The sequence below is a fragment of the Chrysochloris asiatica genome, unplaced genomic scaffold (genome assembly GCF_000296735.1).
Source record: "Chrysochloris asiatica unplaced genomic scaffold, ChrAsi1.0 scaffold00174, whole genome shotgun sequence".
NCBI classification, from domain to species: Eukaryota; Metazoa; Chordata; class Mammalia; order Afrosoricida; family Chrysochloridae; genus Chrysochloris; species Chrysochloris asiatica.
Window position 1 is genome coordinate 3,727,504 of NW_006408692.1, and position 27,260 is coordinate 3,754,763.

The 27,260-nt window shown below is 38.4% G+C and overlaps 2 protein-coding genes across 3 annotated transcripts in view; both read right to left on the reverse strand.

Moving 5' to 3' along the window:
* NTN4 (netrin 4) overlaps positions 1 to 27,260 on the reverse strand; it is a 193,008-nt gene that overhangs the window by 69,974 nt on the left and 95,774 nt on the right. For both annotated transcript variants that reach the window (XM_006871798.1, XM_006871799.1), the window contains exons 4-5: positions 5,204 to 5,330; positions 1,783 to 1,971 (exon numbers count right to left, since the gene is read on the reverse strand). In XM_006871798.1, the coding sequence (XP_006871860.1) occupies positions 1,783 to 1,971; positions 5,204 to 5,330 (316 nt within the window). The remainder of the gene's footprint in view (positions 1 to 1,782; positions 1,972 to 5,203; positions 5,331 to 27,260) is intronic.
* LOC102841908 (signal recognition particle 19 kDa protein-like) overlaps positions 13,575 to 27,260 on the reverse strand; it is a 40,767-nt gene continuing 27,081 nt past the window's right edge. The window contains exon 2 of the mRNA XM_006871807.1: positions 13,575 to 14,049. Coding sequence (XP_006871869.1) covers positions 13,575 to 14,049 — 475 coding nt within the window. The remainder of the gene's footprint in view (positions 14,050 to 27,260) is intronic.

A 27,260-nucleotide genomic window follows, 5' to 3' on the forward strand; every position in this document is an offset into this window, starting at 1 on the left:
TAAAGATTTACAGCCTCGGAAACCCTGTACAGGGTCATTTTGAGTCGGAACCGCCTCCACGACACATAACAACAACAACAACATGGTGGTGCTGGACCATAAGGCCGGTTTGAACCACATGAACAGCAATTCAAACCCACTAAATTACTCCTTAGAAACCCTATATAGTGTTGTTATGAGTTTGAAACAGCTTGATGGCCCTTAAGCACCGCAACAAAATGGTAGCACTATCTGATAAGAACTGGACTGCTAACCACAAGTTTGACAGTTCAAAGCCACCAGCCACACCACTGGAAAAATAAGTAGCTTTCAGGTCCCATAAAGACTTATAACCTTGGAAACCCTATAGAGCATCATGAGTTGAAATCGACTTAATAGCAGTGAGTTTAATTTGGGTGGGGGGAGTCTTATAGGATAGCAACAATTATTATAAATAAACCCTCAAGAACAGTACTTTGCATGTTTTATCATATATAGTCCTCATTACAACCCAACAAGGAAGTATTTTAAACATAAGCAAATCAAGTCCAAAGCGTGTGAACATCTGGCATAGTGTCACCTGGTCAGTTAGTGGTAGTGAAGGAATTGAATCTAGGTCTGTTTGTAAGCTATGAAAATAAAAGTCTGAGCACAAACAAGGTGCAGGATTAAAACAGACTTCTCAGTGGGGGGAAAATGACACAATTTTGAATTCTGAGCTTGTTGTTGAAAGTGAGTTGTGCCACACACTCTAACTGCTACTGTGTCAGAGAGAAAAGCCTGTAACAAGTAGTCACACCCAAGTTTCATGTTGCTATTTCATGCCTAATGTTAAAAATAAGTATTTTTCAAAAGCAAAATGATTTTTCCTTTAAATTAAAATAAGTCCAAGGTTTTAAATGATTATTTCCCATTGTATTGCTCCCTTCCTGTCACTGTTTTTGAGCTAGAACATGGAGTCCTTGCTGGGGAAAGGAAGGGCATGATCATCAATCTTCATTAACAGACTTGAGTGGTTTCTATTGTCAAATAATTTCTGAGCTGATAGACTAGCTCATGCAGTTAGATGAGCTAGTTATCCACATTTGGCATTTACTTAGGCTCTGAATGGGCCCTTCAGATCTATCTGTTTCATATAATACCACGTGAATTGGGAAGATCATTTAAAATTTTGCTCCCTTTTCAAATAAGCTTCTTGGAATTATGTCAACAAAAAGCAGACCTCATTCTATAAGAGTTTAGTCTTTTGGGAGAAACAAAATTACTGTTATGCTCTGGATCAGTTTATGATATAGGGGGCACACTAGATTGGTGTCAACCAAAGAGACTTAATAATAAAACCAAAATCTGTGTTTTTTCAGATAATAGAGATGAAAGGCAGACTGACAGAAGTGCATGTAACCACTCTTTATCAACTGAGTCCATTTATAGTCAACACTCTACTTAAATATTAGCTTTAAAATAACATTAAATAATCTCACTTATGATCATTTAAAAAAAAAAATCTTATTAGTTACCTTGTTTTTCAAACTGTGGTGCTACAGAAAATAACCTAATTTCACAGGGAGTGAGAGAAGCGATTGTCTTATGACTGCCGTAGTGTTGTTCTCAACTGACAGTTTGAAAAGATTTGCCCCTTACCCATGAAAAAACCCATGAAAAAATTAACTGATGTCTATGAGTGTGTTACCTGACAGTTTCATGACTTGCCTCTGTTGGGTCAGCAAAAGGGAGGCTGGCAAGATTCATCTCTTTTACACCAATCATTATTTCTTTGCAGTAACAAGGATGGCAGGTACTTACATTTGCAAGCATCGGGAGCTGAAAAGGGTCTCTGGAAGTCACGGTAGAAGCCTGGCTGACACCGCTGGCAGTGCTGACCTTCTGTGTTGTGCTGACAGTTATTGCAGACACCACCACTACGATTCCCTGATGCCTCCCACACATTAATGTCGAAGTGACAGCTATCAGCATGCCCATTGCACTTGCAGGCTGGAAAAAGAGAACCAGGGAGGAAAACAGCTTAAAATAAAGTGACAGAACACTCAAATTTAAAAACAGGTGAAGTTGATTGCTAATGTGTACTTCATTTTGAATTCATCTTTTTTTTTTTTTTTTTTTAGTTTCTTGTTGATTTTTCCAGTATTTCTTTATAGATTGTTACTTTAAAAAAATATTTTTTAGGATATACTCAAAATTCAACAAAGTGTAGATCTGTCTAGTTAGAGATATTATAGTTGCCTTAGGAATTGGGACTGACATTAATTTGGAGAGATATTAGAATGATCAACAGTTTTTCCCCTTTTTGATAGAAACACTTCACTGTTTCCATTCTTGGTGCTTCCCAAGGGCACTTCTCATGATCAGGTGATCACTGTGGCTCTCCTGATCTTGCCAGACATTATTTGGAAAGGGCAATGTTGCAGATCCAGGTTTGAATTCTGTAGACTAAGCACTGGGCTGCTAAACTCACAGTTGTTAGTTACAGCCCACTAACAGGTCTGCAGGAGAAAGACAAGGCTTTTTGCCTCCTTAAGAATTCAGTCTTAGAAACCCCTAGGAGCAGGTTTCCTCTGTACCTTATGAGTTGGAATAGAATTGATGGCAATGGGCTTGGGTTTAAGGAGCCTGAAAAGAAACTTCTGATAGACAGGGGTTAATAACAGATTGATATGTCTTTCATGAAGTAGTTCTCAACTATTGTTGTACTAAGAATTAGGTAGTCTCTTATGTTGTTGTTGTGAAGTGATATCGAGTCGGTTCTGACTGATAGCCACTCTGTATAGGGTTTCTGAGGAGTGGCTGGTGGGTTTGAACGGCCGACCTTGTTGTTAGAAGTCCAGTTCTTATCCTACAGTGCCACACCAGTACTCCAGTTGCCTATGTTGTTGATGAGTGCCATCGAGTTGATTCCAACTCATAGTGGCCCTATATAGGGTTTCCCAGGAATAGCTGATGGGTTTGAACTGCTGACGTGGTTTGCAGTCCGGTGCTGAGCCTATAGCACCACACCAGAAGTCCTCCAGTCACCTAGAGAGGCCTTAATTTTCTTTCTAAAAAGCAATCTATTACTAGTGTTGTTGTTAAGTGCGTTTGAGTCAGTTCTGATTCATAGTGACCCTGTATAGGGTTTCTGAGGAGCAACTGGTAGATTTGAACTGCTGACTTCGTGTTTCACAGTCCAGTGCTGATCCTACACCACCACACCAGCTACTACTTTTATTATGATCATTATTACAGAGTCTTGTAATGATTTCTCAGAAGCATTTCTAAGTCAACAGCATCAAATAACAAGTTTCTGTGTTCTATATGCATTTAGATATGTAGTTGATCTCTACCGAAAGCGCCAGAATGGCATTCTAGGAATTTAGGAGAAATTCTTTAGATTCTCCTGATGACTGATTTAGATTAAGAATCCAAAGTTTTTCATGAAGGTCAGCTGTATTTGAGAATGTTTGTGCTTTTGTTTTTCATTGTTTCCTTGACATGTTATGATATCTTGACCAGATTCATAATATTTAAAAAGCAGATTCTAAGATAATTTAAGATTGATGCTTGGAGGAAATCCTTTACATTTCCTAGAAGCAAAAATAAATCAGTTACAATCCCAAATTATGTATGGGAAGATACTTCTCATAACTTTATCCACAATGAAAACCCAATTGGCTTGAGTAGATTGTAACTAACGGTGACCCCATTGTGTGCCAGAGTAGAATCAATGACTGAGTTTTTAGAAGTAGATCACCAGGTCTTTCTTTTGAGTCACATCTAGGTGAACTTGAACCTTCAACCTTTCAGTTAGCAGTCAAGTGCATTTTCTATTTGCACTCCTTACCCATATTTGCCTCTCAGTTCTTTTAAATTTGAGGTTTGTGAGTGTAGGCATTACTGTGGGCATGCACATTTCTCTAAACATTTTGAACTGCAGGAGAAAAATGGTTTCTGTTCCCATATTTTTTACTATCCCTCTTAGTAGTGCAGGCTCATTATTAACTAAATGGTTTCAAATCGGTTTTGTCATTTAAAGTATTACAAATGAAAAGAAAGACATTATGGCAAACACATCTAATTTGGAGTCTAAAGAGTTGGGATCCAGTCTTGTACTTATCATTTACTAATACTGGCAAGGCACTTAAATTTCCTGATTTATAAGATGGGATTAACAGCACCTACTTTTTTTTTTTTTTAATGTTTTATTGTGAATTATGTGATAGTTTACATGGGGAAACATTAGTTTTACATTCATCCTATCGTATATCATTTCATTGCCATGGTTACAATCCCCTCCATGCATCATCAACCAACCAAAAGGTATACACTACAAGCCTGCCCCCCAGTCATCAGTGCACAGCCCCTCTCCCTCTCTGTCCCCAGCTGCTCCATCTCTCCACATCATCATTTCTGCCTCCATCTCAGGCATCACTGCTTCTCTGGGTAAGGTCCTGCTCTCCGCTCTTCTCCCTTGATGGTCCCAGGGACCTCTGCTCCTAGACTGAAGAGTTAATCACTCCCTTGTTGCTACAAATTGTCTACCTTTACATTTCCAACCCTCACAATCAATTCTGATAACAATTATTCACTATTGTATCACAAAAGACTTATCCCATTTCATTTCATCAGCCCCGCCTAGACAGATTGAATACTACTCAATGGAGATTCTACCTTCCTCCACACCCTCTGGATCTAGGTTCCCTCTTGAAAGCTTATAAGCCAGTCACTTCTTGCCTTTGTATTCCCCCCCCCCCCCATTTTGGGGAGCTAATGTCCAAGTTGTCCATTCCTGTCTACTCTGTGTATGGAAGGGGTGGGAATGATCCTTAAACAGCACCCACTTCACAGGGCTGTTTTGAGAACTGAATCCAAGATAGCTATTTCCATTATTAGAATTCAATCTCTCAGCTCTGAGGGTAATGGTACATCATAACCCTCAATTGCTCTTGTGTCCAATCATGTTTTTATTATGCCAAGTTCTCAAGGAGGATGCTTATAACCCACAAAGTATCCAAGCAAATAAGCAACATATTCTAAGCAAAATAGTTATATTGGCAACCTTACAAACAGCTTAAAGTCATAGTGGGCAGTGGCATGAGCTATGCTGTCTGTGTGCATGCCCTCAGGTTACAGCTGTCTGTCACCCACCACTTTATATTGTTTCTAGAGACAACAGGTATCCACATACAAGTTTACAGAGAAGGTTTTTGAGCACTACGGTCTTTTTACTTACTTCTGCACTCTTTAGGAGTCCCTGTTTTGCCATCAGCTGCCTCCCAGGGGCGATCATTGTATAATGGTGCACAGTGTTGGCAGTGGGTGCCTGCTGTGTTGTGCTTACACATGCACTTCCCATGGACCTACAAATAAAAATAGTTAAGAGCTGTGAGCACTTGCTATAGTATTATATCATTGATCGGTTTCAGCCACAAGACAAGATTTATTCACTTTTCAGAAATTAGCTATCAAGATGAATGATTCTTTCTTATTTTTAATGATTAATTACAAAGATTAAGTAACATATTTTTGTGTCTGTGGGAAATATGGAGTCTTGGTGTGGTGCTGTAGGATAAGCACTGGACCAAACAGTCGGTTTGAACTGCAAGGTTCAAACCCAACAGTTGCTCTTCAGAAACTCTATACAGGGTCACTATGAGTGGGAACTGTTAAATGATGGCATTTAACAACAACAACAACAACAACAATAGAGGATATGTAACCCTAATGAGACATTGTGAAGTACTGGTTGTTGTTGGTAGACTAGGCATTTATTTTAAATATTTAATAAGTTTAAACTTTTTTATTCTTTACACAATAGTAATACATCTTCACTATAGAAGAGTTCTGGTGTGGCACTGTGGGATAAAGCACTGACTGAAAGGTCAGTTTGAACCACAAGGTTGGCAGTTCAAACTCATCAGCTGCTCCTTGGAAACCCTATACAGGGCTGCTATAAGTCGGAACCTACTTGACCACTGTTAACAACAACAACAACTTAGAAACTTTAAAAATTCATAATCGTATCACAAATGAATATCCTGATAGATGCTGCAACATATTGCTATTTTTGTCAGGTTTGGTCTTGGAATGCCCAAGGCCTATATGTAATTTCACCTAACTGATAGGTTAGTCCTGGTCCATAAATTCCAAGCCTCAGGAGGCCAAAGACATTGAGGGTAACCTCATCAAACATTCACACATATCACAAGATAATGTGGACAGGTCAATTCCCTCTAGAGGAAGGATTTAAGAGCATTCCCTTGTTTCCACATGCTGAGGACTCAGATGAACCTCCCAGGGTCTGAAAGATGCCAACCCAGCAAATTTTTCTGCACACAGAAAAATTCAAGGAACTGTCATTGTCAGAATTACCAAAAATAGCTGTAAATCATTACCTAGATCATTTGAAACAAGAAATCCTTCCTCAGCGATACAACTATTGCTGTTCAAGCTTGAAAGATCACCCACTATTTGATGCTTGTGAAAAATGTGCAAGTAAAACTAGGTCTCCATTGGGGAGGATAAAACAGAAAAAGGAAACTTTAGCCACAAGTTGAGCATAGCTCTTGTTTGGTACATAAACATGAACTGGATAAAGAGCAGGAAAATGTGATTACATAGTTATTGGTGGCTTCTGTTATAGTAACTAACAGGAAGCATGGAAATCTACTTTAGCAAAACTACAACTTTCAATTCCTTGGCATTTTCATTAACCTCTCTTTTATACTAAAAGTACTGTTTTTCTGTTGATGTCAAAAGTTTTCCTGCCCATCTCTAATTGAGTTTATTTGTTACTAACATTAACTTACCGACCAGTCATTTGCAGCATATTTATTTTATAAGGAGGGACTCAGACAAACTTTGAACCAGAATTTGAGGAATTCCTAGAACAGCATGCTTATTAATATCTGTGCACTTTAGTAACAAATATGTCATTTTGAGAACACTAAGGTGCACCTGATCCGGGTCATGGTATTTTCAGTAGTCTTATATACATGTTGAAGTTGGACAGTGAATAAGGAAGACTGTAGAAGAATTGATGCATTTGAGTTATGGTGTTGGAGGAGAATATTGAAAGTGCCATGGACTGTCAGAAGAACAAACAAATCTCTGTTGGAAGAGGTACAGCCAGAATACTTCTTAGATACCAGGATGGGAGACTTTATCTCTCATACTTCAGACATATTATCAGGAGGGACTAGACCCTGGAGAATGACATCATGCTTGATAAAGCGGAGGGCCAGCAAAAACGAGGAAGACCCCCAGTGAGATGAACTGGCACAGTGGCAGCAGCAATGGGCTAAAGCATAGCAATGATTGTTAGGATGGTGCAGGATCAGGCAGTGTTTGGTTCTGTTGTACATAGGGTTGCTGAGAGTTGGAACCAACTCAATGGCACCTAACATCAACAACAACTTTAGTGACAAATATTATATATTGTTGTTGTTAAGTGCTGTGGAGTTGGTTCTGATCTCTAGTGACCCTGTGTAGGGTTTCTGAGGAGTGGCTGGTTAGCTTGAACCTCCAACCTTATGATTCAAACTGACCTTACAGTCCAGTGCATTAACCCACAGCGCCACACCAATATGGAAGAGAAAATATGTTGTCTATTTGGAACTATCCGGTTGTGGTGTGTCATCGAGTTGATTCTGACACATGAAGAACAGAGTAGAACTGCCCCATGGGGTTTCCCAGACTAATGTTCACAGGAGCAGATCATTGGGTCTTTTCTTCTGAGGAGTGGCTGGTGGATTTGAACCACTGACCGTTTTAGTTACCAGCTGAGTATTTAACCATTATACCACCAGGGCTTTTATTTGGAACTATAGGTATAAGAAGTTAGGTAGAGTATAAGATGAAGAAATTATTGTCTGTCAGATCCATCATCTGAAGATCTGAAGATGAGCAGTCTTGCCTGAAAAAAAACAAACACAAAAGAAGGCTGCGTTTGTTTGTTTGTTTGTTATTCCTTTCAGGACAGAGACAACTATGTGGTTAAGGGAACTCACTCTAGAAGACGGTTGTGACAATCTTGTCATTGAATCACTGATGATGGGATCATCAGACATGGGATAGACAATAATTTATCCTGATGTGGAAGATTTAGTATTGTTGTTAAGGGCTGTTGAATTGGTTCTGACTCATAGCAACCCTGTATAGGGTTTCCAAGGAGTGGTGAACCACTGACCTTGGGATTCAAACCGACCTTTCTGGGGAGTGCTTATCTTACAGCATCACACCAGAACTCTTGAAGACTAGTGTTGTTGTTAAGTGCCATCAAGTCAGTTCTGACCCATAGTGACCCTGTATAGGGTTTCCGAGGAGCCCTACTGAACTTGAACCACCGATCTTGAAGTTCAAACTGACTTTGCAGTTCAGTGCATTAACCCACAGTGCCATATCAGGATTTCAAAGTCCAGTACAGATAACTTTTAATGTGCTTCCAGCCTTAAGGTTCTATGATATTAATGATTGTTTCTCTGTATTGTGAATACTGCTTGGTTATAGGCAACTACCCATAATCTTCTCTGAGCTACCATGAAAAACTAAATGTTACACAGCTTGGTCCTGTTGCCATCCCAGACATGCAGAATGTTTCCAGAACCATCTTAAAATCAAATAAAGGAGAAACAGGAGAGGATAGTTCTTTTTCTTGTGGGCATTACCTAATGCAGCACTAATGCGAAAGTAAATAAACCTTAATAGGTAGCCTGAACCAGACTTTCAGTTGTCAACAATGGCTTACAATTAAGCTAACCTAAATTATATTCTTTCTTTTTTTCTTTCCTATTGCTTCCCCTCTTCTTTACTGCACTTTCCTCATTTCTTGTGACCTCAGTAACCCTAGACTGATGATTATTCTAGCTCCTGCTTTCCATATGAGGGTTTACTTCATCTACTGATGCTTACCAAAGACATTCATCACACTGGGTTACAAAAGCAGAAAATCAATCTGGTTAATGCTTTTGAGAACTTACTTAACCGAATTCTTGTAGGAATGTCTCATAAATGCACTTCCTGTGGAGGGTCAGAGAAAAAGAGGAAGACCCCCAACGAGATGGATTGGCCAAGTAGCAGCATCGATGGACTTAAGCATGGCAACAGTAGTGAGGTTGGCCCAGGATCAGGCAGTGTTTCGTTCTGCTGTACATAAGGTTGTTATGAGTCAGTACTGACTCAATGGCACCTAACAACAACAATTGCCTTCCAAGAGAGAAGGAAACAACTGCTGTTTGACTGTCTTGTTGTTCATGTCCTACGAAAATTTATAATGAAAATGGATAAAAGAATTTGTTTTACAACTAAGTATTTAGAAATGAGTGGATTTCAAAAATTGAGTTATTTTCTTGTGCTCTCATGACTTGACAGCACTTAACAATGACAAGAATAACAACATCATGCCATCAGGAGTATGATGGCTCTGTAGGATAAACACTGCTAAACACAAGGTCAGTGGTTTGAGCCCACCAGCTACTACTTGAGAGAAAGATGAGGCTTTCTGCTCCTGAAAAGATTTATAGCCTTGGAAATCCTATATAGGGTCACTAGGAGTTGGAACTGACTCAACAGCTCTTAACAACAGCAATCATAATGCTATTGTTTATATGTACATGATTTTATTCCCATTTTTGTGGTACAACTTTGAATTCTAATAAAAAATGAATACTCTTTCAAACAGTGCCTATTCTATGAGCCAAAGGAAACTGCCCACTTAAAGGCAGCTGAAGTCATTCATATACCACCATTTATCTATGACAAATTATTTAGAAAGTGGACCTATGCTCTGCAGCAAAATGTGGAGGCCAAAACGGATTAATTTCTAAAGAGACAGTATTTCCCTTTTAGAGAAAAGGATTAACTCCTAAAATAATGAACTTCTTATGCACAAAAAGAGATAAATTCTAATAACAAGCTAGCCTGTTAGAACCTGCTCCCTCTTATGCAGGATAAAAACAGGCAAAACAATGTTACAATATAAACTTTGAATAGAAAGCATTGTGAGGAAAACATGTCTTTTCATTAATGAATAAAATATGTCTATTATCTCATTAAAGATTTGCATTTGTAACAGAAGAAATAAGAGATCTAAGGTGAATATGACAAATAACAATTGAGTTTGGTGGAAAGTGGCTTGAAACATCCTGTCAGATGAGAAAAAATACACTGAAGGTGGCATATCCCAAAGTCTTTACCAATTATTTACACACACATACATATATAGTCCTAGAACTATAGGATAAGCACTGGACAACAAGGTCATCTTGAACTACAAGGTCAGTAGGTCAAACTCACCTTGGAAACCCTATACAAGGTCAGTATGAGTTTGGAACCGACTTGATGGCTCTTAACAACACTCTCTCTCTCTCTATCTATCTATCTATATATGTATATATATATGTGTGTGTGTGTGTGTGTGTGTTTTATGATGTTCTTGAATGCTCGAGAAAACAGTGTTTTCTAAGAGAGCGTGGACATCAAATAAAGATAGGTCTAGGGCAGAAAGTATTATGATTAAAGTATGAAAACTGGCTAGTACTGGAGACTTCTTCTCCAGCTAGCCTGTTGCCTGAAATTCTTCCTGTAGAGACTCATTCCTTTAGTTCTTGAACGGTGTTTTATGCTTTATTCTCAGAAGGGACAAATCCTTAAATTGTTAGCAGAAAGCATTTCATTAAGGATTATAATTATCTGTTCCCAATCCTAGAAGTAAACTCAGGAGTGTTGCCTAGAGGAGGAATAGGTAACAGGGAAAGGGATGTGAAGGGTAAAGGAAATGTGCCAACGACAAACTGTGCCTACTTCTCTATGTCAAGAATCTGTTCTGGCTGACAGACCTGGAAAAAAGAATGGAGCCAATGCAAATTTCATAACAAAACAGTGCAGTTAGCCCAGTATGGTAATCATGTGATTATCTGCCTTGCTCCTCTAGATTGTAAATTCTTACATGGAAGAAACAGTAGCTTAAATGTCTTTGAATCCTGGCAACTGATATATAATTGTTATTGTTGTTAAGTGTTGTGGAGTCTGTTCCAATTCATAAATAGCCCTTGAACAACAGAAGAAACCAGTCCTGAACCATCCTCACAACTGTTGTTTTGTTTGAGCCCACTGCTGCTTCCCCTGTGCCAATCCATCTGGTTGGAGGCATATAATAGGCATTCAATAAATTTTTGTTAGTTTTTCATCCAGTCAACATATAGTTAATGGAGTATTGAGAACCTGTTATTGAGCTGATTGTTAAGTGCTATCAAGTCAGTTTTGACTCATAGCGACCCCATATTGGGTTTCCAAGGAGTGGCTGATGGGTTTGAACTACCAACCTTTTGGTTCAAGTTGACCTTGCAGCCCAGTGCAGACCTCAGTTTCATTTTAAAAACTTGCCATGCATTTTCAGGGAAAATAGGATTACTTTCAATTAATTGTGTGGCACTGTAGGATAAGCATTAGATGGTTAACCATCTAATATGGTTGGTTCAAACCTACCAGCTGCTTCTCTGAAACCCTATACAGGGTTGTGGTGAGTCAGAACCAACTCAATGGCACACAACAACAATGACAACTTCAGAATTTTGGATAGAATCAGATTGAAAGACATTGAGCTTTTTCCTGAGCACTTCCTACAAGGGGTATACTTTCACATCTGGGCAATGTATGTTGGTAAATATGTTCTCATGTGTAGTGGGCACCTACAGTTGCCTCAGGAGATACATTGCAAGCACAAGGAATATGGGTCAGTTATGGAGGAAATAATAATAATGATAATGATAATGATGCTGATAAATATGAATAGTTTTATCAGTTGCTGTTGAGTTGGCTTTGACTCATGGCAACCTTACATAGAACAAACCAATGATCAGTTTTTGAGTCCATTGCTGCAGTTATGTGTCAGTCCACGCAATGAGTTTCCCTCATTTTCCTTGGTCCTGTGCTTTACCGAACATGAGATCTTTTTTAGTGATTGATCTTTCCTGATGACATGGCCAAAGTGAGTGAGTAGAAGTCTAACCATACATTTTTCTAAGGGATCATTTTGGTGGTATAAGGGCAAGTCAAAAAGTATTGCTACTAGAATTCCAGGTTTATTCCAAACAAAACTTGTTTAAACATGGCTCTGTGAACCGTGGATGGCTGAAGGAAAGTTCTCAGTATTCTGCTTGTCTTAGTCTTGTTGAAAGTCTGACTTATAGTGGCCCTATAGGACAAGATAGAACAGCTTCTTAGGGTTTCCAAGACTATAAATCTTTAGGGAGCAGACAGCTTCATCTTTCTCCTGCTGGTGGGTTTGAATTTGTGACCTTGAAGCTAGCAGCCCAAAGTGTAACCCACTATGCTACCAAGGCTACTTTGTTGCTGCTGCTGTGTGCCATGGAGTCGGTTCCGACTCATAGCAACCCTGTATAGGGTTTCCGAGGCTGTAAATCTTTATGGGAACAGAAAGCCTCATCTTTCTCCCACGGAACAGCTGGTAGTTTCGAACTGCTGACCTTGCGATTTGCGGTCTGATTCATAACCACTACACTACCAGCGCTACTTTAATCTTGTTAAAAAACAAAGCCAAACCCACTGCCATCGAGTCAATCCAAACGTACAGCGACCCTGTGTGCATCTTCCAAGGCAGTAAATCTTTATAGAAACAGAGTTCATCTTTTTTCCCTAGTGGATTTAAACTGCTGACCATGTGATTAGCAATTCAGTGCTTATCCTACAGTGCCACTGTAAGGGTGCCTTAGGGATAAAAGAAATTGAAGAGAAAAAAAAAGATCCAATCAAAACAGTGACTTCCAAGAGGATCTGCTGGGCTAGTTAAATGCAAGGCAGAGAGGTCAGCTCGGAAGGTTATGGTTACCAATTTTGGTGATTGGTAGATTTTTGCACATTTTATTGTAATACTTTATTTTGTCTTCCTGATGCATCCTTTAAAATCTCTGCTCAGCTCTTTTATTTCATCATCTCTTTAAGTTACCTAGTTTTTCTACATTAAAGAGTAGAGTCTCTTCTGACATCCATTTTGGCCTTTTCTTTCTTTCATGTTTCATATCTTCTTAATGACCTTTTGATTTTTCATGTATGATGTCCTTGATATTATCCCACATTCATGTGGTCTTTGGTCATTAATGTTATGACCATAATTAGTATGTCAAATCTACTGTAAGGTATTTTTTTGTTTTTGTTTTTACTTTTTATTGTGAATTAGGTGGAAGTCTTTACAGAGATCAGTTTTTCATTCAACAATATCAAATCTATTCCTTTTTTTTTTTTAAGTCAGTTTCAATTTTATTGCATTAACCTTAACAATAAACAAATTACATAGTTCAAATGTTATTAAATTGATTTCAAACATACGTTGCCACAGAGGATAAACAGATATAGGATTTCAAGTTCTGTCTGGTGCAGTCCATTGTTCATTTAAAAATATGCTTCTTCATCCACACAAAACATTGAAAGGCCATTTGCATAAAAGTTAGGTGCAAATTTTGATGTTAATTTATTTCATTGTCAACTTAGAGGCACAAAAGTTCATAGTTAAAGATGCAAACAAAAAACTTGTTTTATTTCTCTGATAGGAAAGGCCTTCATTCGTGTTTCTTGATTCTTATAGCAGATCATTTCTTCTTCTTCCCTTTTCCTTTTTTACTTCCCTCTCCTTGCTGAAGACTTTGGTCACCACCACCTGTTTTTTGTGTCCTTGTGTTTAGTTTAGGTATCATTTCCTCAGCATACAACATTACTGAATTACGTGATGGAAACTCTACAAGACAGAGGCTGCCATCTTCTTGTTTGAGCTGGGCCCAGACTCTGCCTCCGCATTGAACATCACGATTCCATTCTCTAGAGTACATTTTATTTTTCTCAAGAAACGCATTAAGTCCAACAGCTAAACATACATCCTGAATCTCTGTAGCTGCAGGATTTTCAACAGACTTATTTAAGGGGATGTGCTTCCCTTCTGCGATGGTCTTCTTGTTATTTAAATAAGCAGGGTAGATACAAATGAACCTGTCCTGGTCAGCAGGGGATAGCGCAAGCCATTTCCACAGGGGAGCGCATGGCGCCAGCTTGGATTTTGTAGAGAGAAAACTGTCAAGAAATCAGCGCTGAGAGACAGCTGAGACAGTCCAAATCTATTCTTGAGATGATCACTAAATTCAGGTGGGATAACCTTGAGGTCCACTACTCAGTTTGTCGTATTGTGGTGGCTTGTGTGTTGCTGTGATGCTGGAAGCTATGCCACCATTTTTTTTTAATACAGGCAGAGTTACCCATGGTGAACGAATTTCAGTTGAGCTTCCGGACTAAGACAGTCTTGGAAGAAGGAGAGGCGGACTACATCCAAATGTTCAGCCACTGAAGCCCTTATGAATAGCAGTGGAACACTGTCAATAGCACCAGAATACTGAATATTGAAACATGATGAATAGCACCAGAATATTGTCAGCCATAGTATGGGAATGAGTCCCTCAGGTTGGAAGGCACTCAAAATATGACTGGGAAAGAGCTGCCTCCTCAAAGCAGTGTTGACCATGATAATGCAATGCAGTAAAGCCTTCGGGACCGTCATTTACTGATGGGGCACAACTCAAAATGAGGAGACAGCTGCAAACATCCATTAATATGTAATGCAGGAAGTATGAATATAGGAAAATTGGAAGTTGTTCAAAATGAAACGGAATGTAAAACCACTGGTATCCTAGGCTTAAGTGAAATGAAATGCACTGGCATTGGCCATTTTGAATATGATAATCACATGGTTTACTATGCCAAGAATGACAAATTGAGGAGGAATGACATTGCGTTCGTCATAAAAAAGAACATTTCAAGATCTATCTTGAAGGATAATACTGTCTGTTATGGAAAATATCCATATGCCTACAAGAAAGACCTCACCAGACAGAATTCACAGAAATCAAATTGACTACATCTGTGGAAAGAAACATTAGAAAAGGTCATCATCAGCCAAAACAAGGCCAGGGGAAGGCTGTGGACTAGGCCATTAATTGTTCATATACAAGAACAGAATGAAGCTGAAGAAAATTAAAACAAGTCCATGAGAACCAAAATATAACCTTGGACCTATCCAACCTGAATCTAGAGATCATCTCAACAACAGATTTGATGCATTAGACACTAATGACAGAATAGAAGACTTGTGGGATGACAATAAGAACACCATACAGGAAGAAACCGAAAGGTCATTAAGAAGACAAGAAAAAAGGAAAAGACCAAAGTGGATGTCAGAAGAAACTCTGAGACTTGTTCTCCAGCACAGAGATGCTAAAGCAAATGGAAGAAATGAGGAGGTAAAAGAGCTGAACAGGAAGTTTCAAAGGTAAGCTCGAGAAGACAGTCAAATATTAAAATGGAATGCATGAAGATTTGGAATTAGAAAATCAAAAGGGAAGGAGATTCTAAACATTCTCAAGCTAAAAGGACTGAGGAAAAAATTCAAACCTAGACTTGAAATGCTGGAGGATTCTTTGGGCAAAATGTTGAATGATGCAGAAAGCATCAAAAGAAGATGGAAGGAATACAGAGAGACACTATAACAAAAAGAACTGGTCAATGTTCAACCATTTCAAGAGGTAGCATATGATCAAGAACCAATGGTACTTAAGGAAGAATTTCAATGTGAACTGAAGGCATTTGCATAGTACACATCTCCAAAACTGTTGGATACAAATTGAAATCTTTCAACAAACTGATGCAGCCCTGGAGGCACTCACTCATATGTGCCATGAAATTTGGAAGACAGCTACCTGATCAATTGATTGGAAGAGATCCTTATTTGTGTCCATTCCAAAGAGAGGTGATCCAATGGAATGTGGAAATTATTGGACAATATCATTAATATCAGATGTAAGTAAAATTTTGTTAAAGATAATTTTTAAATGACTACAACAGTATATTGACAAGGTACTGTCAAAGGTTCAAACTAAATTTAGACTAGGATGAGAAACAAAGGCTATCATTGCTGACATCAGATGGATCTTGGCTGAAAGCAGAGAATACCAGAAAGATGTTTATCTGTGTTTTATTGACTATACAAAGGTTTTCTACTGTGTGAATCATGACAAGCTATGGGCAACATTGTACAGAATGCATATTTTGGAACACTTAATCCTGCTCGTCTGGAGCCTGTACATAGACCAAGAGGCAGTCATTTGAACAGAACAAAGGGACACTTACTGGTTTATAATCAGGAAAGGTATGCACCACAGTTGTATTCTTTCACCATACTTATTCAATCTGTATGCTGAGCAAATAGCTCGAAAAGATGGATTATATGAAGAAGAATGTGGCATCAGGATTGGTGGAAGGCTCATTAACAACCCAAGATATGCATATGACACAACCTTGCTTGTGAAAAGGACTTAAAATACGAAAATATTTATGAAATTCAAAGACCACAACCTTTGTTATGAATGTACAGAAAATGCACTTCAATGTACAGAACACTCAAATCCTCACAACTGTACCAATAAAAAACATCATGATAAATGGAGAAAAGATTGAAGTTGCCAGAGACTTTACTTTGCTTGGATCCACCATCAACACTCATGGAAGCAACAGTTAAGAAATGAAATGACATATTGCATTAGGCATTTAAATTGTTCAAGAGCAAAGATGTCAGTTTGAGGACTAAAACAAAAAAGGATCAGCAGTTGGAAAATATAACCTTGGCGATATAAATGATTCTAAGACTACATGATAGAATTTTCAAAACCAACCACTTATTCATTGCAAAGATTTTTTTTTTTCAACAACATAAACAATGATAATACAAATGGAGCTCACCGAATGGAATATATAGGAATCTAGTCTACTACATTTGTGGAAAGAGAAGATGGAGACGCTCAATATCACCAGCCAAAACCGGTACAGACCATCAGCTGCTCATATGCAAGTTCAGGTTGAAGCTGAAGAAAATTAAGACAAGTCCACTTTGAGCCAAAGTACACCGTCCAACTGCTGATTCTTTTTTGTTTTCAACTTTGCACATTACAATCACCATTAATTAGCAATGCATATAGATTGCCTATTTGATCAATTTCAGATTGCAGAAGTTCTTAAAAATTCATTTCTTCATCTTTGGCATTATGGTTGGTATGCAAATTTGACTAATAGTTGTATTAACTGGTCTTTCTTGAGGGTGTGTGGATACTATCCTATCACTGATGCAATGAACTTCAATCACAAAATATTCTTTTTGATGATGAATGTGATGCCATTGATTTTCAATCTGTCATTCCCAACATAGGAGACCATACGATTGTCCAATTCAAAATGCCTTTTCAGTTCACTAATGAAACTTGTATTTACGTGTTCCATTTCATTTTTTGTCAACTTTCAGTTTTCCTAGAGTCATTCTTCATGCATTCCAAGTTCTGTTTATTACTGGATGTTTACAGCTGTTTATCCTCATTTTGGGTCATATTACATCAGCAAATGAAGGTTCCAAGCTTTACTCCATTTGCATCATTAAGGTCAATTCTGCTTTGAGGAGGCAGCTTTCCCTGATTTTATTTTGAGTGCCTTCCAATCTGAAGTGTTCATCTTTTGGCATAGTAGTAATGTTCTACTGATATTCACAGGATTTTTACTGGTCAGTGTTTTCAGAAGTAGACAGCCATGCCCTTCTTCCTGCTCTGTCTTATTCTGGAAGCTCCACTGAAACCTGTCCACCATGGGTGATCCTTTTGATATTTGAAATACTGGTGGCACATTTCCAGCATCACAACAATATGCAAGTAGGACAAACTGACAAATGAGTGGTATTTTCAATTGTCTCATATGCATACAAAAGCTGAACAATGAAAAACGAAGACCAAAGAAACACTGATGCCTTTGAATTATGGTGTTGGAAAAGAATATTGCATATTCTATGGACTGCCAGACTAGCAAAGAAATCTGTCTTGGGAGAAGTACAATCAGCATGCTCCTTATAATCAAGGATGGTGAGTTTCATCCCATGTACATACTATAAAGAGGAACCAGTCCTTGGAGAAGGACTTCATAAAGCAGAGGATCAGTGAAAAAGAAGAAAACCTTCAATAAGATGGATCAACACAGTGGCTGCAAAAATAAGTTCAAACAGCAGAGATTGTAAGGATGGCACAGGACTAGGCAGGATTTTAGTCCATTGCACCCAGGGTGGCTCTGAGCTGAAACTGATTCAACAGTGCCTTACCGCAACAATAATCTTGATAGATTTTCTGAAAGGATACAGAATGGTCACAGGAGCTTATTATGAAGAAATTTTAAGAAAATTAAAAACTGGGGAAAAATTAGCCTATTGGACTAATGATGTGAACATTGGTCTCTATGTTCCTGAGACCATAAGAACTAGATGTTATCAGCTACCACCGCCAACTGCTCTGAAAGGGATTACATAAGAAAGTCCTGGAGAGAGTGGGCGAAAAATGTGGGACAAAATGAAAAATCATAAAATCTACCAGGGTTTCTGGTTGAATAGACTAGTAGCACCCCTGAGCCAACGGCCCTTACTAACCCTTGTGTTCTGGAAATGAACTCACTTTCATGGTTCAATTTTAACATTGACAGGTCTATATGGGGAACAGTTACAGTCTGGAGGGTCGTATACCTCAGAATAATCAACCATTTGAGATCAAAAGGGTGGCATTTATTCAGAGACAAAGTTCAGAATGGTTAGGAAACACAGAGGAATAAAAACAGGAAACACAGGGAGGAAGTGGAAACCCAAGGTTACATTATGGGAATTGCAACCAATGACATGGAATAAAATGTGTATGAATTGTTTAATTGAAAATTGACTTGCTCTGTAAACTGTTACCCAATTCACAATAAAGAGTTATTTTTTGTTTTTGTTTTTTAAAGAAGAAAATAGAACACTGCATTTGTAAGAAAAAGGTCAGGAAAGTTGTGCAGAGTATTTTTTGTTTCTTATTATAACAATGTCCTCGGAAACCCTGTGCAGAGTCACGGTACTTAACAACTACAACTACAACAACATCATAACAATGTACCTGCTCATTCTTCTAGAGAGCAAGGGCTTGCCTATAAGAATTCCTTTCGGGAAACCTTATCCCATTCGCTCTACACAGCCCTGATTCTGTCTCTTCAGATTTTGTTCACAGAACATAAAGAAATTTCAAAGGAACATGAATTGATGCTAAACAGCCATTTTGATTGTGGTGTAAATCAAAAAGCACAGAATTCTTTGGGAAAGTCTCTTTAAAGTGTTCATGAAATTAAACTGACATGTCCCAACCAATTTGTCCTTAAGTACTCTTTAGGAAAAAGGCTGGTTTGGACCAAAGTGGGCCATTTCATGGGTATTCCTTTCTTGAGAGGGTTCCTTGTCCTCTGGGAGAAATCTAGCAACTTTATGATCGTTGAATTCAGGAGGAATAGCCCCAATATCTACACCTGTCATGAAAAAGTTTAGGACATGTACGAATAGAGAATACTTTAAGATTTTAATTGAATAGATGTTAAATCTTTGTGGCATTGAAAATTCTGTTGCCTCCTAGGCGCATTCTGAGTTACTACAAACATTCATGGGATTCCTGGTGTGGCGCTGTGGGATAAGCACTGGACTGTGAACTACAAGGTTAGCAGTTCAAACTCACCCACCAGTTGCTCTTTGGAAATCCTATACAGGGTCTCTGTGAGTTGGAATAGACTCAATGGCCCTTAACAACAACAATATCACAAGCATTAACAAGTTCTATTGATCAGAAATCTCATGAAATAAATTTAAAAAGGAAGATGGCAAAAGGAATGTAAATTAACACGAATTAAATATTTGCTCTTTCTGGATTGCTGTTGTTAAGTGCCCTTGAATCAGCTCCAACTCATAGCGACACTATATAGGGTTTCCAAAGAGTGGCAGTGAGTTTGAACTCCTGACTCTGCAGTTCAAACCCACCTTGCAGTCCAGTGCTTTATCCCACAGCGCCACACCAGTGCTCCTTTGTGTTAGTGTTTTGCTATTAGACGGGCTCTAGTAAGGATAATGTTAAGTACTGTGAACACTGAAACACTCAGTTTTGAAGAACTTAGGTGAAACCTTCAGATTCCCTTCGCTGGCATATTTCCATTTTTTCATGTATAAACTTTTATATGCCCTAAGGTCTTGATTTATATACCTAAATGACAGTTTATCTAAGCTATTGTGCATTCCATGCTATTTATCATAAGAAATAGGAATTGAAGGCATATTCCGAAGAATTCACACCTCCCCAGATTGCCAAATATTACTAAATCAAACCTATGTCCCTCAGTTGTGGGCATTGATTCTAAGACTGCTAAAAGTTGTGCCTCAGCAGACCTTTGTTTTTCAGTATTACAACTAGAACTAAGAACCAAAATCAAGCATGTGGTTCTAACATACATGGTGGCCCCTTCTGTAAAAACTGCAGGACTAGCCTAAAAAACAAAACCCAAACTCCCCAAATCCCACCGCATGCAGAGACAGAAACTGCTCTAGGAAAGAGAAAAACATAATGTGGGTCTTTAAAATAAATGGCAAATCACTTTTGAGTTTAAAAATAGTAATAAAATAACATCACTTAAAGAGCCAAGTAGCATTATGACTAATAGTCACTGTGCTGTGCAACTGTCACCACTATGATATTGTTGTTGTTAAGTGCCATCAAGTCAGCTCTGACTCATAACAACCCCCCATAGGGTTTCTGAGGGTGTAAATCTTTGCGGGAGCATAAATCCTCATTTTTCTCCTGTGGAGCGACTGGTGGACTCGAACCTCTACCCTTCTGGTACACAATCCAGTGCTTATCCTAAGAGCCACCAGGCTCCATACTATACATTTCCAAAAGTTTTTCATCGTCCAAACAGAAACCCAGTACATCTAAGAGATAACTTGGCAATTATGTTTGTGATATATATATTTTACACACTCCTCCCCGAAAGCCAAGTGAAAGGTTTAAAAATATTCCTGTTGTTTTAAAATGCACTATGTTGTTGTTGTTGTTAAGTGGTGTCGAGTCAGTTCCAACCCATAGCGACCCTGAACAGGCAGGGTTTCCGAGGCTGCAAATTTTTACAGGAGCAGAGAGCCTCATCTTTCGCCCCTGGAGCAGCTGGTAGTTTCGAACTGTTGACCTTGCGGTTCGCAGCCCGATTCATAAACACTACGCTATCAGAGCTCCTTAAATGTACTATGGAGGTTTCAAATCTACTATAGGAGCTCTGGTAGTGTAGTGGGCAGTTCAAGCTCACCAGCTGCTCCTTGGAAACCCTATACTGGTTTGCTATTGGTTGGAACCGACTCAACAGTACTTCACAACAACAACATAGGAATCCTGGTATGGTGTTGCAGAATAGTGCACTGGACCTCAAGGTCAGTTTGAACCGCAAGCCACTCCTCGGGAACTCTACACAGGGTCACTAAGAGTCACAACCGACTCCACAGCACTTAACAAGAAGATAGGTTTAGTAAGTAGCCTTGGTGGTGCTGTGGGTAAGGCTGCTAACTGCAAGGTCAGGTCAAACCCATCAGCCCCTCCAGGGGAGAAAGACTGAGAGTCTTGGAAGTCCTACATAGTGTTTTCTGGAAACTACTTGACATCAGTGGCTTATATAAATAAATTCAATTTACTTAAGTTTTCTTTGGGATTCTCTCTTACCCTTGAGAGTAATGCCTTCCTAGAACAAATGTTCCCCTACTCTTACCCTCCTTCCCTCCCTCCTTTCAGTGGTAGCTAGTCGGTTACGAGTTGGACTGCTAACCGCCAGCCTAGCAGTGTGTTCTGTGGAAGAAAGATGAGGCTTTCTGCTCCCCTAAAGATTTACAGTCTCTGAAACCTTATGCAGGGTCACTATTAACCATCAGGGATAGGGACTACTTTTACTTATAACTTTAGACTTAAGAAGTTCAAATATAGCCTCCTTCAGGAGAACCTTACTATTAGAATACCCTTCCTTTGCAGATTTCCCTAATAAATTATATTCCTGCTGTAAGGACAAATTGTAAGATGAAATGGGTCCCCTTTAAAATTACTCAGTGCTCTAGAGTAGTGGATTACAAGCGGGGCTGCTAACTGCAAGGTCAGTAGTTCCAGGCTACCAGTCGCTCCGCTGGAGAAAGGTGAGGCTTTCTGCCCCCTCGGAAACACTATACGGGGTCACTATTAGTCGGAACCGACTCCACAGCACACAACCACCACCACCAGCAATCTAGCACACCCATTTGGGTTATCTCTACCTTTTATTGTCACTTCACTATTTAAAAACTCTAAGTTACAAAAAATTAATAATAATTCATGTTCATTAAAGTGAAAATTAGCACTATACAGTAGAATGCAATGATTTTTGCCCTACTTTCCTTCTATTTGTAAACTCATGCTAGCATTCTTTATTTTCCTATATATGTGTGGTTCTTTGAATTTTCCTTAGAATTGGTTGTAATGTCTTACTAATTCTCTCATGAATTAATGAAGTAAGCAAAATTTTGACACACGTTCATTTTATATCTGTGTGAGAGTTATGACTTTACCTTTGAAAAATGTTTTCTTTAGCACTGCTGTTTCTTATCCTTCACATGCTAATTAAAGGTTTTCTATCAATCCTACTTTAATATTTACTTCTAAAAATGTAATTTAAACTTAGTTTATATGGCTAAATGGGTTTTGAATGTCTTATATTTTCACCAGATTAATTTTACTAGCTTCCTCTTTTCAGTAGCATCAGGCACTTTGCCATTCCCCTGGGGACTGTAATAAATATTTCTGCCATAAAAATGCAAATAGCACTGAACTAAAAATTGTAATGCCCAGGAGGTTTATGAAGATTACATTTAGATAAGATCATACTATTACCAATTTTATAAGATTTTTGTTACCATTACTTCATTGCACAGACCTGTTTCCTAGTGTTCTTTGTTTCTAATGGGATTTTGAAAAAAAACTTTTGACTACTGACTGGACTTTTTAAGTTTTACTTCTAAGATAAATGTATTCATTAGTTTATATGCATAATATTGTTTCAGATTTGTAAACTTACAAAGACAATAAAATAAGGCACTCTAATTTAAAGATATTTATTTCAGTCTAAGTCTTCACTGCTTTAGAATATCAAATTGGCCTTTTTCCCTCTTCTGTAATAGCCAGTGTTTCTTCAGTTATAAAATACAGAGCAAAAGGAAATCGACAAGTATCACTGTTTTTTTGCTACAGTTCTTGTTCAGACACTTTCTGAGTTTCTTCTAATAAGGATTACAAGTTGGGCTTCTAACCTCAAGATCAGCAGTTTGAAAGTACCAGCTATTCCACAGGAAGAAGATGGGCTTTCTGCTCCTGTAAAGATTTACAGCCTCGGAAACCCTATGCAGGGTCGCTATGAGTCAGAACTCTCAGGTCTCCAGGGCACACCACCACCACTACTAATGTTGTTGTTAAGTGCCGTTGAGTTGGTTCCAACCCATCGCAATCCTCTAGAGGGTTTCCAAGGAGCGATTGGTGAGCTTGAACCACCAACTTTGCAGTTCAAATTGACTTTGCAATCTAGCGCATTAACCCACAGTGCCACACCACTACTAACACTACATAATAAATTGTCTCAGAACACAGTTAGGTAATTTGAAATTTCTTTCAATCCAAATTGCTACCTGTCCACTGTGTTGGTATTTTAATAGTTGCTACATTTGATTGGAGTCCTGGTGTGGCACTGTGGGCTAATGCGCCAGACTGCAAAGTCATTTGAACTGCAACGTCAGTGGTTCAATCTTACCAGCTGCTCCTTGGAAACCCTATACAGGGTAGCTATGGGTCAGAATCGACTTGATGACACTTAACAACAACAACAACATTTGTTCTCAGTTAAGTCTCATTTTTACAATTCCACTTTATACTTGTCTTATACTTTTCTGAAGTCACTTTGCAACTCAGTAGCAAACAGGGGACAGGTTACAGGCTCCATCACAGGACATTAATGTCAACAGGTAGATTATTTTTTTCTGTCCCACAAACACCAAAAATAATTTTCATGATAGAATCTTTTTGAGGACAAAAGGAATCAATCATATAAATTTTAATTTCTTAGTGCCTTCTTAATAGTTATAATTTAAGAAGGAAATAGAAAAAGTAGAATTAACACTATATATCCTGTGGAGCAAACAGTTATATGTTGAACTACTAATTAAAAGATAGGCATTTTTAACCCACTCAGTGGCGTCATGGTGGGGGACCTGGTGATCTTTTCTGTGAACACTTGTTGTGTTTTTGTGAAGTGTCATAGAGTCGGTTCTGACCCATAGCGACCCTGTATAGGGTTTCCGAGGAGCAGCTGGTGAGCTTGAACTGCCGACCTTGCAGTTCATACGGCCAATAAAACCTTATGGGGTAGTTCTACCCTCATATGAGTTTGCGAAATGTCCAAATCGAAAAGCAACAAAAACTATCAGGCAAGAACCTGGGAAATGTAGGCACAAACTAGTTGAACTTATTTTGTAAGCAACTGATCCTTCAGGCAGAGAAAGTTTGATGTGAGAATGAAGGAAGGTTTTGTTCAATGTCTTTTAGGATTTAGACAGGTTTTTGTAATTAGTTAGGGGCCAGGTAAAATCTCCTAGAAATGCTCTAGGGGATTATTAAGTACTTTTCACCCCAGTGACATTCACTCAATGTGTTGTTCACAGAGCTTCTGATTATTTTAAAAGGAAAATTCCTTGTCACAGACTACTTTGCATTCTCTCTCAAAGTTAAAAAAAAATTCATTCTAGTTCACGTTTCTCCCTGTTTTCCTTCCTTCATGACAGCTCTGTTAGACTGTCACTCAGTATTCTATACAGTGCAGTAGGTGTTAACAAAAGTCGACTTGTTTAAGATAAATGAGCCCCTGATTATTGTACAAGACGCCAGTTGCCAGGGCATGTTTTCTTCCATAGTCTCTGTTGTTGAATTAATTCATTCAGATGCTGCTTTTCATATTGCAGAATTGCCTGTTTCTAGGTGAATCTTGTAAAACACAGTCTTCATTGTTGAGTATGCACATATGAAAGATCAATGTGAAAACACAGATTTATAATAAAGTTAACTTTTTCTCAGAATATAGAGTCATTAAGAAACCTGTGATTGTCTTTGTCTGGCCAGTAATAAGAGTTACCGCTATTAAAAATAATTGGTTTTCTTCAATATTCATCCATCCAAAGCTATTGCTTTTGAAAGACTGTCAAAAAAATGTATTAATTCTGGAAAATTCCTACATAAACAACCTTAATTGTATGTGTGTGTTTTAAACTACTGATTTTTTTAAAAAATTGAGATAGAATTCACTTGACATAAAGTTCATCATTTTAACTATTATACATTTATATAACTCTGTGGTTTTTAGCATATTCAAGATCTTGTACAACCATCTGATTCATGGCAACCCTATGTGTTACAGAGTAGTTTTTGATTGGAAGCTTTATGGAAGCGGACCAGACCTTTTTTTCATGGAACTGCTGGGTGTGTTAAAACTGCCAACCTTTTGGTTAGCATCTGAGTGCAAACCATTTTTGCCTCCCAGGAATACCTGTAAACCATTAAACTAAAAAAAAAAGAAAAGGAAAAAACCCTACAAAACCCATTGCTGTGTATTCGATTCTGACTCGCAGTGACCCTATAGACAGGGTAGATTTATCCCATAGAGTTTACAGTATACCCTTATGGAAGCAGATGGCCACATCTTTCTTCTGCAGACTGCTGGTGGGTTCACACCACCAACCTTTTTGGTTAGCAGCCAAGCTCTTTAACCACTGCACCACCAGTGTTCCTTTGTACAACCATTTTGATGTTGTTACTTTGATGTATTGTTGGTAGGTGCCATCCAGTTGGTTCTGGCTCATAGTGACCCTATGCCCAAAAGAACAAAACACTGCCCGGTCCTGGGCCAAACTCAATTGTTGTTACACTTGAACCCATTGCTACTGCCACTATGCCAGTCCATCTCACTGGGGGTCTTCCTCCTTTTTTGCTGACCCTCCACTGTACCAAGAATGATGCCCTTTTCTAGAGACTAGTCTCTCCTGATGACATGCCCAGAGTCTGAGAGATGAAGTCTTACCATCCTAACTTCTAAGGAGTATTCTGGTTGTACTTCAACAACCAGACAACAAGCAGACCTGTTTGTTCTTCTGGCAGTCCATGGTACTTTCAATATTCTTCTATAACACTATAACTCAAATGCATCAATTCTTCTACAGTCTTATTCACTGTCTAACTTTCCCATGCATATGAGGTGAATGAAAATGCCGTTGCTTGAGTAAGGTGCACCTTAGTCCTCAAACTGAGAGCTTTGCTCTTGAACACTTTAAAGAGGTCTTATGTAGCAGATTTGCCTAATGAAATACATAGTTTAATTTCTTGACTGCTGCTTACATGAGTGTTTGTTGTGCATCCAAGTAAAATGAAGTCTTTGACAACTTCAATCTTTTCTTGATTTATCATGATGTTATTTGTTGATCCAGTTGTGAGGATCTTTGTTTTCTTTATATTGAAGTGGAATCCATACTGAAGGCTGTTTTTTTAAAATCATTATCAGTAAGTATTTTAAATTCTTTTTACTTCCAGCAAGCAAAGTTGTATCATCTGTATATTGCGAGTTGTTAATAAATTTTCCTTCAATCCTAACACCACATTCTTCTTCATAATAATTCAGCTTCTCGGATTATTTACTCAGCATACAGCATACAGATTGAATGATTATGGTGAAAGTATACATCTCTGTCACCCACTTTTCTTAATTTTAAACCAGTATTCATTCTCTTACTCTGTTCAACTTACTGCCTCTTGGTGTATGTACCAGTTCCTCATGAGCACAATTAAGTGTTCTGTAATATCCATCTCATATGGTCTTTAGTATTCAGTGTGTCAAATCTGTTCTCCAGTCGGTCTTTAAATTCAGGTGGGATATGCTCAAGGGCATGTTTTCACTCTCGTGGACTTGTTTTCATTTTCTTCAGCTTCAGCCTGAACTTGCATGAGATTAATTGATGGTCTGTTCCACAGTCAGCACATGGCCTGGTTTTGGCTGATGACATTGAGTTTTTCCATCATCTCTTCCCACAAAGGTAGTCAATTTGATTCCTGTGTATTCCAACTGGTGAGGTCCATGTGGCCATTAATGATGGGATCATAAAGTGGTACAGCCACTGTGGAAAACAGAATTGACTTTATAGCAGTAGGTTAATGATCCTAAGCATATTTTAATGTGCTTGTTGGCCATCTGTATTTTCTTCTTTGGTGAAACATCTATTCAAATCCTTTGCTGTTGTTTTCAATTGGGTTGTTTTTTGCTGTTAAGTTGTA